The sequence below is a fragment of the Peromyscus maniculatus genome, chromosome 6 (genome assembly GCF_049852395.1).
Source record: "Peromyscus maniculatus bairdii isolate BWxNUB_F1_BW_parent chromosome 6, HU_Pman_BW_mat_3.1, whole genome shotgun sequence".
Lineage (NCBI taxonomy): Eukaryota > Metazoa > Chordata > Mammalia > Rodentia > Cricetidae > Peromyscus > Peromyscus maniculatus.
Window position 1 is genome coordinate 48734604 of NC_134857.1, and position 15605 is coordinate 48750208.

Below are 15605 nucleotides of genomic sequence, written 5' to 3' on the forward strand. Positions count from 1 at the left end.
TAGATTAATTATCCTGTCTCCTTAAGCTCCGTCATAGCTAGTTCTATGTCACCTTGGCATAAGCTAGTCATTTTGGAACAGGAAACTTCAACTGAGAAAATAATCCTACCGGATTGGCCTGTGGTGCGTTTTCTTGAATGATGGTTGATGTGGGTAGTGCCATCCCTGGGCTGTTGATCCTGGGAGCTATAAGAAAGCAGGCTGAGCCAGCCATGGAAAGCAAGCCAGTGAGCAGCCCTCCTCCACGGCCTCCAGCTCCTGCCTCCAGCTTCCTGCCCTGCTTGAGTTCCTGTCCTGACTTCCTTCAGTGCTGGACTGTGCTGGAGCTCCAAGTAGAAGTAACCCCTTCCTCCCCAAGTTGCTTCTGGCCGTGGTGTTTATCACAGCAATGGGAGCCTAGGAACTCCTGGAAACTGTTCTTAGATTTTTTTTCCCCCTTGTTTCCCATGCCCTTGGTGTTTTTTCAAGGATGTCTTTCAGTTTGGGATTTTTTGCTGCTGCTGTGAGGATTAGATTGGGGTAATGGATGACAGGAGGATGTCTGCAGAGGAACATGTCGTCCTTGACATGTCAGACATACAGGTTTTTACTATGATGATGACCGTGATCACCTGACTTAGGTAGGGCTTGTCAGGTTTCTTCCCTATAAAATGGCTCTGTTCTCTCTCTGTCTCACTGCACTCTTTAAAAAGCAGTCGTTACGTTCGGCTGTTAGTGACTCCTCAAGAACAAAGAAACAAGCATCCATTCACCCAGATAGGGCACCAGTGACAGACCCAACACATTCGACCGCCCAAGTCTATCTCACTCGGTGAGCCAGTGAGTTTACTGGAGCAGCCTACAGGAGCATGGGTGTCCCCTAGACAGCTGCACCAAAACCCCACCCCATGGAGATGCCTCCTGAAAGCCATGTCCCCGAAATCTCTGCCCAGCTGGCAGGCTGCTGTACCAAAGCACCCCCTCTTCCCCAGAAACTGTTTCTGCTTCTAACCACAGGGAGGCGCTGGTGAATCTAAGCACTTTCTGAGTTCCCTGCCTCTTACAAAGCTTGTTTCCTGGGTCTCGTGAGCCGGGCTCTCGTCTCCAGGCAGGAATGTGGAGGAAATGCTCCCATTTGGAGGAAATAGCTTCTTTCTATACGTTTATAGTGCAGCTGTATTTTGTTTAAGATTTATTTTTAATTAGTGTTTGTGTGTGAGGGTATATACATATGAGTGCAGGTGCCCACAGAGGCCAGAAGAGGGGACCAGATCCCATAGAGCTAGAGTTAGAGGCAGTGTGAGCTGCCTACTGTGGGTGCTGGGAACTAACCTCGGAGAAGCAACAGGTCCCACTGAGCCTGTATTTCTTTGACTCTGTGTTTCTTATTTTGTAAATTTAGATATCTTTTATCCTTTTATTATTAAGGTCAAGGTGTTTTACTTATATAAACCTTTACTAACCAATTCGATTTTTTTAAAAGCAATTGGCTACTTAAAATTTGTAGTGAAACGTTCCCCCCCCTCCCCCCCGGGTTTGTCTCTTCCTTGTTAATATAGCTGGAACTTGTTTTGATTTGTGAGGTTGACTCTTCGCTTTCTGACACTTCTTTTGTTCTTCCACACATGCACTCTTGACTTGTAGGCAGGCCGCTTTGGACAGCTAACTTATGTCCGCAATTACCAAGGTGAGCTAAAGAAGGGCAGCACCATCTACAACACGAGGACCGGGAAGAAGGTGCGCGTGCAGCGGCTAGTGCGCATGCATGCCGACATGATGGAGGTAAGCATGCCACTGAGGCTGCTGGCGAGGCGGGGTGCCTTCCGGTGTCTGAGCTCCTCCAGATCATCACCTTTGTTCGAACACACGCTTTTCTTGCTCTTTGCACTCGGCTGTGTGGTAACTGATCTAGCACCTTGCTCTAGGTGAACTAAGTTGGCCCATGTTAAGAACTTGGTTTAGTCCTCTAGAAGGTAGCTATCCTTCTTCAGAGGCCAAGGTTCAGGAAAAGAGACTCTGGCATTCGGTACAAGTACTTTCCCTAAGAGCTATGAAGACGCTAGCTTTGAAGGTGCGTGCATTCAGGAAGCGAAGGCTAAATCACAAGGCCATCCCGAAATACAAAAGGGGACCCTGTCGGGAGAGAGAAGAAGCATTAGAAGCATTCAGAAATGTAGTTCTTAAAGATAAATGGGTGATAAATTCACACAGTTTTCCACGTGACTTGATGAATTTGCTTTCTGAAATATGGTAGCAGTGAACGTGCTCTTTAGTATTAGAACCTATATCCTGTTCACCATGGGTTTAGTACTTTCCTCAAGAGCTACTAAGATGCTGCTGTGAAGCTAAGGCAGAGTCACAAGGCCAGCCTGGTACACAGTGCAAACTCTGGCAGGGCCATGCTGCTTCCAGAATCCACCTGAAGATCTGTAATGTCTTTGACTTGTCTTGAATTGGCTCTGAGTATGCCTTAGCCATTTGTCCTTACAGTGAGGCCATGGCAGGAATGCTGAGTGCTACAACCACTCTCTCTAGTCTGGCTCTGTGTTCTCAGCCTTTGGTTTAAGTAAAATTTGGAAGTTTTTGGAAGACATATCTTTTGTCTCTTGGAAGATGAAATAGGCAGTCACAAAACTTGAAGCTTTGCAAAAGAGGCGGCAAGGGGCAGACTAAAGGGTTAGTAATTGTCACAGCTCTTTCTTGCCGGCTTCAAGCACACATGTGTCATGGAAGAAAGACACTCATCCTGCAGCTATTCTGAATGAACCACGAGTAGGACGGACAATACCTCGGAAGCTGGAGGCAGTGGTGCTTTGTTCTAGCTTTCCTGTGTTTTCGGAATGCTTGCATCTGTGAGAAATTAAACGTATTTTTAGTACAATGCCTTCCATTCTTCTCCCTTTGTTTCCCAAACTTCCTTCGCAGTTTCCCTTGTATGTATATATGTCCTGCAGGGTCTCACTGGCCTGAGGCAGCAGAGTGTAACCCCTGCTTTTGAAAAAGGCCAGTTAAAGAAGCCTTAGTTCTGGAATTTTCCACTGAGTGTCAAATCTTGTCTGTTCAGATAGATAGCATCTAAAGACCCATTGAAGACATGTCTTGGCATGATTGACTGTTAGTGTTGGATTTGCTCATTCCCTGTAGAATTCAGGAAGAATTTCTGCATTGCTTATGTGCAGTATGTTTACAGTACAGTTGCTTCGTACTGTGTCTTGATTTATTTTATGTTCAAGTATAATTTGCATTATGTCTTTATTTAGGACGTTGAAGAAGTATATGCTGGAGACATTTGTGCATTGTTTGGCATTGACTGTGCAAGTGGAGACACATTCACAAATAAAGATAACAGTGGCCTTTCTATGGTAAGCCATCTAACTGCAAAACTATTCATCATTTGAATTTTAAGTGTCTATTTTAATATCATGTATTTTATACTCCAGGAAACAGCTACAGAGGTTTGCATTGAATGCCACATTGAAAGTTCCCCCTGACCTTGGTTGGTTAGCTAAGTGTCTGGTGTGGGCTTACTTACCTGGTTTTTCTGAGTGAAAACGATCCACAATCCTCCAAAGTTTAATGTGGAGGAAAAGCTCCACCAGATAAAACTTGGAAAATGTAGCTCCAGCTCTTCCACTCTGTGGTCTGCTGCCCACTCTGGGTGCCACTTTAATTATTGTCACTCTCAGGCTACTCCCAGTGGAGTGCTACTTACCAAATCAGTTACCGGAGAGTGACCTCTTCCAGTAACCTAGGAAACTATAAGACGGGACTGTAATATTTAGAATAGACTTGGGGATAACAACATGTCTATGCTTGGAAGGGGTCTTAGAGCCAGGAGGTGGTGGCGCACACCTTTAGTCCCAGCACTCAGGAGGCAGAAGCAGATGGATCTCTGTGAGTTCAAGGCTAACCTGGTCTACCGACTGCGACTGTGTTCCCGGAGAGAGAAATCCTGTCTTGAAAAAACAAAAAACAAACAAATAATAACAACAAATTATTCTCTGGGTTTAACAGATTATTATAAGACCATTCAAAACCCATAAATCTGCAATTTTAGGACCTCAGTAAGGACATTTTATATTTTAGATTAGGCCTTAGGTAGGTGCTTGTCATGAGCTGAAGAGATGACTCAGAAGTTAAGAGCTCAGTCTACTCCTGCAGAGGAACCAGGTTGGGTTCCCAGCACCCATGTGGCGTGGTGGCCAGTTTCAGGGGATCCAGTAGTATGTCTTCTGTCCTTCCCGGGCCCTGCACAAACTTGGTGCACATACATACATGCAGACAGCACACTCCTGTACATCAGTAAAAGCCTCACTTCTGCCCAGCACTACTTGCCTGGTCCTTGACCAAGTTACTTTCTGTTCCTTCAAGCCTTTGGGAACTTGACTAGTAACATGAGGATAGTTTCTGCCTTTTAGAGCTGTCATTGATCAAATAAGATATGTGTATAAAGATTCTGGGGCCCTTTCTGGTTCCGTTTTTATAACTAAAACATGGTAACTCATCAGAAGATTGCAACAGGAAATGTAGAACAGACAATAAGAATATATGCCTTCAAAAAGAAAAGAATTCCATATATCAACATTTAATTAACTTCATTGTAGTGATTATTATGTAGTGTAAATACATAGGTCAGTAAATTAGATAAATTATTTTATTGTGGAGGTAGGAGTTCATGTAAGTATACACATGTGTTTATTAATGTTACATTCTTACTTAATTTAATACAAAACAGAGTTAGACTTATATTGTCCAGCCTAAAATGTTGGCTAGTATTTGCCCTTTGTTTTGATGTTAATGGAGTGTGCTAATCACTGAGTCATAAAACTGCCTTTTAATTATTTTATGTTTTCTTAAAAACGTTTTTAGGAATCAATTCATGTTCCTGAACCTGTCATTTCAGTAGCAATGAAGCCTTCTAACAAGGTAGGAGTTTAAGCTTCAACAACCTGCTCTAAACTTGCGCTTTCTGTCATCATTCTCCTGCTGCACCTGGCATCTTGTGGGAAGCCTCCCTGAGCTGGTCTCTGCTCCTTCTGTTGATATTGAGGTCAGCCTTGTAACTGAGTAGTCGGTCCCGATGAGTCCTCCACGTAGTTGAAGGCACAGATTGCGTTTAATAGTAGAGAGTACTTTACAACTCTATCGTAACGTTGGTGTCTGAATGGTAAGTCTATGCTCTTGGAGTCGTAAATTGTTCAAAAGGAGAGAAAGGCGTTCGTCTCGAGCTGTAGTGAACTTCATTGTTGATCCTTTACAGTTAAATGCTTGGCGGATTATAGTGCATTTCTGGATTTTATGGTTGTTAGGAAGTATCTGATCATAACATCACAAGCCAATAAGACAACTTTTTAAAACTTCAACTGTAATTTTATATTTAGGGTTTTAAATTTGTATACTGTTTTTACAATTACATAATTAGGTTTGATATCATTTGGCATTCTACACATCCAAATTGCTTGACTGCCTTGCATTCATATTGCTCTCCATTGGAATCATTTCAGTCTTGAGCCCTAATTATTTAGTTCCTAAGTTGTCTTGTAGGGGTTAATTCATTCATGTATTGAGTGAACATTTTAAGACATCTTGCCCTCTGAAAACTGTCATTCACATATTTGGATAAATTGTCCTGTAGGATACATAATTAATAGCTGCTACTTCATCTATTTTGAGAAACTGGGATTTTTCCAGATAATTTTCCAGTATAGAAAAGAGAAAGTCGAGGGAGCAAAAGACATGAAAACAGTCTTCTCAGAATCTCTTGGGGCCTAAACCTTGTATCCTCGCTGAAAGATACCTTTGTTTGTTTTAAGTTCTTTGCTAAGGCTTGCTAGCAAGGTTAGAAATGTAAGGTGTCTCTATACCTTTCATGCCTACACTCAGAGGTTACAGCTAATAACTCACAATGACAGAAAGAAATTAGGTGGACCAGGGATCCTGGCCTCTTGTGCATGAAAACATTTAGAAGTGTCTTCTAACAGCAAGTAAATTAATTTCAATCAACTGAAGAAGTCTCTCTCACCGTAAGGCCTTGAGTTTGTATAGTGAGCAGGGACGATGCTTCTGCTGAATGAGGACTGGCTAGTGCAGAGAAAAGTCAAGAGTGACTTGAGTACACTAACCTAGGGACTGACTGCCCTCCTGTGTGTTCCCTGTGTGGCCTTGAGCAAGTTACTTAACCTCTGTCTACATATTGACAGTGCAGTTCAATTTGAGATAACATGCACAGCAGGCATTGCAGCTCCGAGCATGTGATTAAAGGTGCTGCTAATACTTCTCCTGTAGGACGTGATCGTTTTTTATTGCTACCATAAGGAATTTCCAAAAACTTAGTAACCTAAAACAACACCAATGCATTGTGTTTATAGTTATGTAGATCAGAGACTGGTATGATTCACTACAGTTTAAATTAATCAAGCAGGGGTGTATTTGTGTGTGTGTGTGTGTGTGTGTGTGTGTGTGTCCATGTGTCCGTCCCTTTCAGTGTGAGTGCAGGCACGTGTCCATGAAGGTCAAAGGACAAGCTCACGTGTCGACCATCAGCTTCCACTAGTTTGAGAGAGGGTCTCTTCGTTGTTCACCGTGTGTGTGCCAGGCTAGCGTGGCTGCTTCCTTCCGTGATTCTCCTGTCTCTGCCACTCATCTGGCCGTGGGAGTCCTGGGATTGTGCTAATGGATCCAGTGTGACATAGTTCCTGGGGATTCGGCCTCAGCTCCTCAGACTGGTGAAGCAAATGCTTTACCCTCTGAGCTATCGCCCCAGCTCAGGGTTGTGCTCTTTTCTGGAAGTTCTAAGGGAAACACCTTTTTTGTTGCTTACTCATGTTTGTGGGGAGAATTGTGCTTCCATGGGTTCCTGTTCCCTTTTCTTCTCAGGGTCCTCCTAGCTTCCAGAGGCTACCTTACCTTTTTTTGGCTTATGGCCCCCGCTATCATTTTTAGATGTCATGTATTTTTGATTATGTGTATGTGTGTCTAACTGTGTGTGGATATATGCATGTAGAGGCCAGTGGCATCTGATCCCCTGGAGCTCGAGTGATAAGTGGTTGTGAGCCACCTGACATGCGTGCTGGGAACTAAACTCCAGTCCTCTGGAAGAGCGGGAAGTTCTCTTAACCACTGAGACACCTCTCCAGTGTTCCTTCCCGCTTTTCATGCTGTCAGCAACGGGTTGGGGCTTGTTCCTGCTTCTCTCCAGCCTTTCTTTCGTCATAGCCATGCTTTGTTCTCCGTCTACTTTCTTCCGTCTGTAAAGGTCCTTGGCGTTACATTGAGCCTACTCTGACAATTCGTAGAATGCTCCTCATCGTAAGAGCTGAGAGGAGTGGGCGACTTAGCCTGCTTACTGTGTGGAATTGCATCAAAGTACAAAGGTATATCAGATAGCAAGGAGATTGTTTCAAAACAGAAACAGCTTGATGTGCTATTTCCTTTGCTCTTGGTCTGAACAGAGTAGTTAATGCTCTTGACTCTACAGAAGACTTGGATAAACGTGCTGACTATATTCTATAGAGGATCTCCAAGTGTTAGGCATTTCCTTTCACTCAGGCACTTCCCACAGATGGGTAGTTTGGTCAGTGTGATAGAAAGTGACAGTTAAGTCTTGGACCCTTGTTTTCTATCTTGGTATGAAGAGAAAGTCCTATTCAGCTGGCTGGGCCTGGTCTTGCCAGTGGTGGCCAAGGTTGTAGTTTTTCCAAAAAAAAAGGTCTGAGTAGAACTAGATATAGACCCTCTTTATTTCTTAATTGCCAATGTATTTGGTTTTATTCAGTAACATCTTCTCAAAAATGCAGTTGTTAGCCGAGCGGTGGTAGCGCACGCCTTTAATCCCAGCACTCGGGAGGCAGAGGCAGGCGGATTGTTGTGAGTTCAAGGCCAGCCTGGTCTACAAAGCGAGTTCCAGGAAAGGCGCAAAACTATACAGAGAAACCCTGTCTCGAAAAAAAGCAAAAAAAAAAAAAAATGCAGTTTTTTTTCATGTTTAATCAATCCTATAATGACTTTTTTTCCTCTTTTAAAGAATGATCTGGAGAAATTTTCAAAAGGTATTGGCAGGTTTACACGGGAAGACCCCACATTTAAAGTCCGCTTTGACACTGAGAGCAAGGAGACAATTGTGTCTGGAATGGGAGAATTACACCTGGAAATCTATGCTCAGGTATGGATCACAGAGCAGCTCTGCAGTTGGATTTGTTACTATGTGTCCTAAGTCTTTATTTGTTAAACATTGTGGACTTCGAGAATCTAGACTCTGAGATTTGTCACAAGACCCTCATCCATTCCCAGTCCACCATTGGGTCAAATAAAGCAAGCCTAGTGAGAGAGCTTGTTTTTGTACCTACTCCCAGGACTTTCCTTCAGGAGGACTGGAGAGGGCTCAGAGGTTGAAGTCACTTGCTGTGTTCCCAGAGGACTTGAACGCAGTTGCTGGTGCCCATGTGGAGTGGCTCACAACCCTCTTTAATTCCAGCTCCAGTGGATCCAGCGCCCTCTTCTGGCGCCCCTGTATACACGGCTCATGCACACACAGACAACACGTACACAACATGTACATAAACATTAAGGGCAGGCCAAGGTAGCCTTTAATCTCGGAACTCAGGACAGCCTGGTCTGCACGGTAACTTCCCACCAGAGCGACACAGAGAGGCCTTGTCTCACAAAATAATCAATTAATGAGATTTCAAGCATGGAGGTCGGTGGTAACGCAAACCTTTAATCCCAGCACTCAAGAGGCAGGCAGATCTCTGTGAGTTCAAGGACAGCCAGGACCATACAAACCCTGTCTCAGAAAACAAAACATAGAGGCCAGTTCAATACAGATTTAAAAAAAAAAGTCTTCCTAGCTGAAGGTAAATATAGTGAAATGTAAACAAAAGATAACAGGAGTGGACAAAAAGTTGTTATTCCAGTGAATGTGAGCTAATGTGAAACAACTGTAGATTGTGGCAGATAGAGCAAATGGAACTGAGTAAAAATTTGTCAAAATTATAATTCATTTTTGTAAGATATATAAAGGTATTTTGTGTTTTAGAATATCATATCTGATTTTTGTCAGTTACTAAAATAATTTAAAATTTACTGTTCAGTTATTTACTGTATTTTAAAAATTTTTTAAAAATTTTTATTTTTATATACATTGGTATTTTGCCATGGATGTTGGGTCCTCTGGAACTGGAGTCACAGAGACTCTTGAGCTGCCGTGTGGGAGCTGGGAGTAGAACCCTGGTTCTCTGGAAGAGCAATCAGTGCTCTTAACCACTAAGCCATCTCTCCAGCATCTTATTTACTATATTTCATTGAATGCTACTAAGGTATTTTCTTTTCATTTTACTTTCTAAAATACAAACAATATTAACCCCGCCCCCCTCCAATTCATTTTAGAGAATGGAGAGAGAATATGGCTGTCCTTGTATCACAGGAAAGCCCAAAGTGGCCTTTAGAGAGACCATCACTGCCCCTGTGCCGTAAGTATGCAATGCAGTCAGACTCCATGAGACGGAAGTAGACTTTTATTAGGGGATGTACATGGTACTGGTACTGTTGGAAAGACATTTTTACGTAGTAATACTCTTGATTATGAATCTATGCAACTCGGTGCCATAGCCAAGACAAACAGAGAGACGCTGTGGGATGTATTTGGCTTATTAGGCGAGATGCCAGTGAGGACAGTCATCCACATCATTAGGAACTTGTTTCCATTCCGCCCGGGCCTCGGTGTCTTTGTTTACTCCGCTCACACTTCCTTTGGGAGACGGCTGCTGTGCTTCACTTTCGTGCCGTACTGTGGGTGCCACAAAACTTGCATTTGCCAGGGAATGATCTCCTGCAGGTAAAGGAAGTTAATGCTCCTGTGAGATTAGAAACTATAATCGAGTTTGTATTTTGTTGGCAATATTGAAAAGGCCTTCATCAGGAATAGCACTAAACAAGTCCAGTTGCTACAAAGATGGCAGACACATTGCAGTCTGGTGCCTGCTTGAATTTTCCTTAGCTTTTACTTAGAATCAAAAGGAATAAGGTGATTGTGTGGCTACAAAAGAATTCTTGATTTTCCAAGTGGCATCAAATAAAGATAAGTCGTCTATGCTACCTGCAATACAATGTCATGGAGTAGAATGGTGTGGTCTTATTCTGGCAGCAAATAAAGGTAAGTCGCATGTGTTACCTGTGATGCGATGTCATGGAGTAGAATGGTATAGTCCAATTCGATGAAGTCATCATTTCTTGGCTATAACCAAAAAAAAAAGTGTTTAAACAATATCATGGCAAATTGACATCTTAAGTTTTTGAATTAATGTTGACTTTTATAAAAAAAGAATGTGAAGTTCATAACTGAATTCAACTTAGCCTGATAGAAAACTATTTTCTTACATTGAATAAACAAATATTCTTTCAAATCACATTTTTAAAAAAATCATTATTTTGTATTTGTTACTCTAAAAATTGCTTTTTTGTGTTTTCACTTTCCAATTTGTGGCAGCTATTTAAGAGCATTACTGTGTGTAGCTTTTTATTTACGAACCCTTAGTGTCAGCAATGGCAATGGGAATTCACATGAAAAGAAGCCAATTCTATAACATTCTTTAGAAAACTGACGCTAATGTAATGTCATGACTTAGTGATCTGATTTTACAATTACAGCTTTGTTCTGTACTGTTTGTTACTTCAGGAATAAAAAGCATGTCTGTAGTGAGCTACACAGACGTACTGAGTCTGTGTGGGTTAAAACTGTCACCAGCAATGTACCGTGCCCATGAAGCTGAGGCTTTTGAAAACTTGTCCTTGCTGTGCTGAAACTCCAGTTAACGGTGCTTATAATGTAGCCCCAGAATCACCATTCTCATTTTTAAAATCACAATATAATGAAGATTCATGGGTTTTTGTTGTTGTTTTTTAAATAAGCATAAAACCATTGGCTTGTATGTTGCTGGATGTAGCTTGGGAATTCATGATTATGGTTTTATGGGCTGTCCCTGGCCTGGGCTGATAGTTCAGCACCTTCAAAGGAGCATTGTCACCAAGGTTGGGATCTGTGAAACGCATTTGGAAAGCAGACTCCCTCTGTTTCGCCGAATCTGCTGCATCGGGTAGGTTGTTGGCCTCCCAGTGGAGTGCTGTAACTGCTGTCCTGCCTGCTGCTGTATAGTAAATGGTTCTGAGGCCCTGAGACACAGTGCCCCGCTCTTCTGCAGGTTGTTTCCTGCATGCTGAAGCAGGAAGCCCTTTTCTCTCAGGTTATGGAAAAGATAGTTTCTATCTTTTGTGGTTCTTAGTACTCTTGTCTTCCATTAGCTACTAGTTGGATACCCCCATTTAACCTCCAAAAGGAAAAACTAAAGACCTTTTCATATAAATTTCTGGTCTAGGGAGATGCGTTCTATGAACCCCTGGTATTAGGTTTAAGAAAGCATAAAGCTAGCAATACAATGTGAGGTTGTAACTCGGACTAAAGGGATTAGAGAAAAGAATCACGCAGGAGCCAAGGGCGGGCTAGAACTACTCCAAGCTTGCTTGCAAAGATCACAGTGCCATGATTCTCTCTGGGGGAAATGCCAGGCCTGTCTCTAGGTAGCCAAGGAACCACCATTCAGTAGAGAAAAAATGCAGTTAGTTCAACAGTACTTAACAATTGCAACTCAACTACACTATTTAGGTTGCTAAAAAGGAAGCGTTCTGTATGAAACTAAATACCAAAATTTAAAAAAAAAAAAAAAAAAGCCAAATTTTAACTCACAGCTTCACAGTTTTGAAGTGCAGCTTTGCTTGTGAGTGTTATAAAGAGAGGCCCTCAGGACCTTTGTAAAGCAAATTAAAGACCGGATGATTCATTAAAAGTGTGAGGTGTACCTAAGTCTTTGTCTAGCACATACTAATAAGGCTACAGCCATTTTTTTCTCCAGAAAAGGATCCAAATAAGGCATCATAAATAACTAAATCGGATTTGCTTGGCATGAAAGATTAAGAACCATAAACTTGCGAAAATGCAATGTAAAAACTGCTCATTACTAGAAGACGTTTCCTAGAGAATCCTTAGCTTTGCCTTGCTAATATTCGCTGCCTGTAATGTGTGGCCAGGGAAAGAAAACGCAGCACACGCGATTGCTTGCTAGGAAGATAGATGTAGGCAGAGAGGCCTGCGTCTGAGCTCTCTGCAAACTAGCCAGGTGACATTCGGGACCAGTGCTGCTGCTCTGGGTACTTCCCTTTAACTTGGCCTTCCTCAGTCCTGACTGACTAGCAGTTAACCTGCCCTTCCTCAGTTCCTGACTGACTGGCAGTGCCTTTGAACTACCAGGTTCACTAGTTTTAGTACAGAATGGCAATAGAAACACTATCCAGTTATGGACACCAGCACTAAGTCAGTATTAACTGTCAATAGCATGCTTTGTAGCAAGAGACTACGTACCACTTGCTTGACGGTTTGAATTTGTGCCATTTTATACCACGTGTCTTCAGTCGAATTCTGCCACATTATATAACCACAGGCAACCCAGGCTAAGTGGCGAACTGGCTTCATTTGTGGAGATACATTTCCAGAACTGTCTGGTAGAGGAAACATTTATATGCTAAATGTAATATTAACCTTTTCAGATTAAAAATCAAAATTCTTATTCATGCTTCCTAGTGTTCTAATGTGTGTGAAAACTAAATTAAGCCATGGATGTAGAAAATTCCAGGTCCTCTTTTTTATTGCTAGATTAGATTAGAAATAAGTATTTTTGAAAAAGTCAGTTCATTGTCAACATAGTTAACATCAAACAGTTTTGAGCATGGGTAATAGAGATACATCTCAAGTCTGAAAAACGTATTTCCCATGCTTGATGTGTGTACCTGGAATGTCTTGTGCTTGTAGTGGTTCCTTCATAGACATAAGTCTTTGATAAAATGTGTTATCTTCTTCATCTGGGCTCTTGCCAATCTCGCCTTCAAATGTGAAGCTGACCTCTGGCGCAGTGCCTTGGCCCATGTGAGGGTAAAGAACTTCCGCTGTGCAGTTCACTGTAACTTGCTGTCAGAAACATTTTTACAAAAGATCAGTCAATCTACAGATGGCAGGTCTTATTGTAAGTGACTAGGTTTCAGGATGTTGAGAATTCTAACCCGAAGGCTGCTTATACTTCATTGTCAGTGGGGTGTCGGTTTACAGGTCAGCTTTTAGTCTGACTTCACCAACATCGGACTGTCCCTTCTAAGCTTGCTCCTTACCCTCTCTCTGCTTCTGAAACCAGTGTTTTTCCAAACGCAGACCCAGCAGTCTCTCCCTACCGTAAGAGTAAGGGGTAGGGGGTTGTCTAGCCGCTCAAATGCCTCCTAGGGAATCTCCTCTTGTGAGTTCCTTGAGTTATACTCAGGGAGAGGGTGAACTTTCCACAGTTTCAAGATGGCTTTGGTGCAAACTGCAGTTCCTTCTTTTAAATTTATTCCATTACTAATTTGACAGGCATAAAATTTTTCAAACTTTCCTGCCCCATTACTGAAAGATTAATGGAGTCACAGTTGGCCATTCTATTGCTCCTGAATTTCTAAGCATACTTAATTTGAATAGCCAATTAAAAGGCAGGCATAAGAAAGCAATCATGACTGGAGAGTAAATTACTACATTCAATCATACAAGGCGTAAGTTCAGACTGTTCGGAATGTGTGATCTTTTTAAGGGTAATTTATTTGAACTGAAATAACTGACCGCTTCTAAATAATTGAATGGAAAGAAAGAACCGAGGTAGTACATGCTGGCTCCCATGGCTTTGCCCGCAGAGCTGCTGATGCCATAGTAAAGCCCCAGATCAAACCCTTCAGCAAAAATGAGCTAGGTAATTCTGAATCAAAATTTATTCACTAGACAGGGCATTTAACTTACTTTTTGGATAATTTCTTCCACAGAAAATTTGAGGTGATACTTGTGCCCTCTTCCTGGAATATCCTAAAAGTAAGAAAAATGTAGTGGAGAAAAGATATTATAATAAATCTTTTTAGTTAGAACATTCTTCTTAGTACATGGCTGGGAGGATGGCTGGTGCGAGGAAATACAGTTTAGCTTTGCATCTTTTTAAGCACCACACAGTGGGGTTCACTCTGGCACTTCACGAATGTATACATTGCGGTACTTCATCGCCCCTCCCCCAAGCCTTACTTCTTGAGAAGGCCCTGTCGCCGCCAAGGGTTTAGCATCCAATTTGGCAGTCTCTAGCAAATTTATTTGAGATTAGTGTAGACGATGGACAGAAGCATACAACGTGCACAGATAAAAAGACAACGGGCTACACCTTATCTTAAAGCCCAGGGTACCCGAGCATCCAGCGAGGGACTATTAGAGGCAGGTCACTGCCAAGTGACTGAGACAGTGTGTACACGTGCTGTTGGTTACTTGTGTCTCTTCATCTGCCGAACGATACTTCAACAAATCTTATGACTAGATAGATACATTTAGATATTTCACTTTGAAATGAAGAGATACATTTGAAGTTTACACCCAATTATCTTATCTGGTACAGCTTTAAAAATAAAAACTTCCCCCCATCAGCCCCCCCCCAAAAAAAAAAAGAAAGAAAAGAAAAGAAAACTGAGCAGTTAAGGCTGTGTCAGCTTAAGGGTGTGTGTGTGTGTGTGTGTGTGTGTGTTTGTGTGCACTCAGTAGGTGAGGCCTTAAACCCGAGCCCAGCTCCAGCCAGGGAAGCGCATCATCTGTGGCCGGATATGGGTGGCCAGAGCCTGGCAGTAGCACACAGTGCTTTTGTCCTCTTACAAGGGGCTAGTTTCTCACGGTTTCCCTTCCTTTTGGGTAAAGGGCCTAAGAGCTGCCTTTCAAGTCCAGGGAGTTGTTTGGAGGCCCTGAGCTTCTGTTGGCCAAGACAGCCGGCAGATTGAGAAACAGTAACAGCTTCCAGGCTGTTTAGAATGCCTCCTGTCTAGACCTAGTCTCGCCACAGGAAAGGGAGAGATGCCCATCCCGTGTATCTCCCCAATTCCGTGAAATAATATGCACAAAATCTGAGTCTGCATGGGCTCTCTGTGGGACGGAGAAAGCAAACGGTTCTGGGCTGAGTCTGCTGGTACCGAGGACCCCGTAGGAATGCTAGTTTCGTAGGAATGCTAGTTTTGTAGGAATGCTCGTTTCAGAGGCAGAGCCACCGGCTGTGACCAGAGAGTGGGGGAGCAAGCCGATTCCGGCCAGGGGCCCGCCAACTCACCTCCTTGGTGGCCTGCTGGACCGTCTGCACCTGGAACACCTTGTGGGGGGTCCCCTGCTGGTAATTGATGCAGTTCTCTGCCACGGAGGCGGCCCTGGAGGCCGCGTAGTGGGTGGCTGGGATCTCCATCTTTGGGGGCCAGTGAGTGCGGACCGCCCTGGTTTAAGGGGGTCGCAGTGGGTGTGGAGTGCGGGTGGCCCGGGTCGTCTCTCGTATGGTGGAGAAGCCAGCAGCTGGGTGTGTGTGCGTGATCCTCAGCGCCTGCCTTCCCTCTTCCTCCTTCGCAGGAAACTGTTTGGGCTGTGGCTCGGCAGCTAGGAGCCCGGGCCCCGCCCCTGGGTAGGCGGGTACCTCCTGGAGAAAAGCCCGGGCATTCGGGCATTCCCTCTGGCTCCCTTAGGCTTTGGCAGGTGCGGGAAGGAAAGGGAGAATTCA

General features: G+C 43.2%; 2 protein-coding genes across 2 annotated transcripts in view; one reads left to right on the plus strand and one right to left on the minus strand.

Moving 5' to 3' along the window:
- The window catches only part of Gfm1 (G elongation factor mitochondrial 1), a 50048-nt gene that overhangs the window by 21461 nt on the left and 12982 nt on the right, over positions 1–15605 (plus strand). Inside the window, exons 10-14 of the mRNA XM_006972632.3 lie at positions 1624–1761; positions 3240–3341; positions 4849–4905; positions 8003–8140; positions 9364–9446. Of these exons, the coding sequence (XP_006972694.1) occupies positions 1624–1761; positions 3240–3341; positions 4849–4905; positions 8003–8140; positions 9364–9446 (518 nt within the window). The remainder of the gene's footprint in view (positions 1–1623; positions 1762–3239; positions 3342–4848; positions 4906–8002; positions 8141–9363; positions 9447–15605) is intronic.
- Lxn (latexin) lies at positions 9474–15459 on the minus strand. The gene is made up of 6 exons (XM_006972631.4): positions 15171–15459; positions 13841–13903; positions 12814–12991; positions 12389–12525; positions 10148–10210; positions 9474–9805 (listed from the first exon to the last, which is right to left on the minus strand). The coding sequence occupies exons 1-6, from the start codon at positions 15297–15299 to the stop codon at positions 9716–9718; spliced, it is 660 nt and encodes a 219-aa protein (XP_006972693.1). The 5' UTR covers positions 15300–15459; the 3' UTR covers positions 9474–9715.

Coding starts and splice junctions, on each gene's coding strand:
- Lxn (XM_006972631.4), bottom strand. CDS start 15,299: ATGGAGATCCCAGCCACCCACTACGCGGCCTCCAGGGCCGCCTCCGTG. Junction 13,904..15,170: donor TCCAGCAGGCCACCAAGGAG/GTGAGTTGGCGG, acceptor TCTTACTTTTAG/GATATTCCAGGAAGAGGGCA. Junction 9,806..10,147: donor TCCATGACATCGCATCACAG/GTAACACATGCG, acceptor CTTTACCTGCAG/GAGATCATTCCCTGGCAAAT.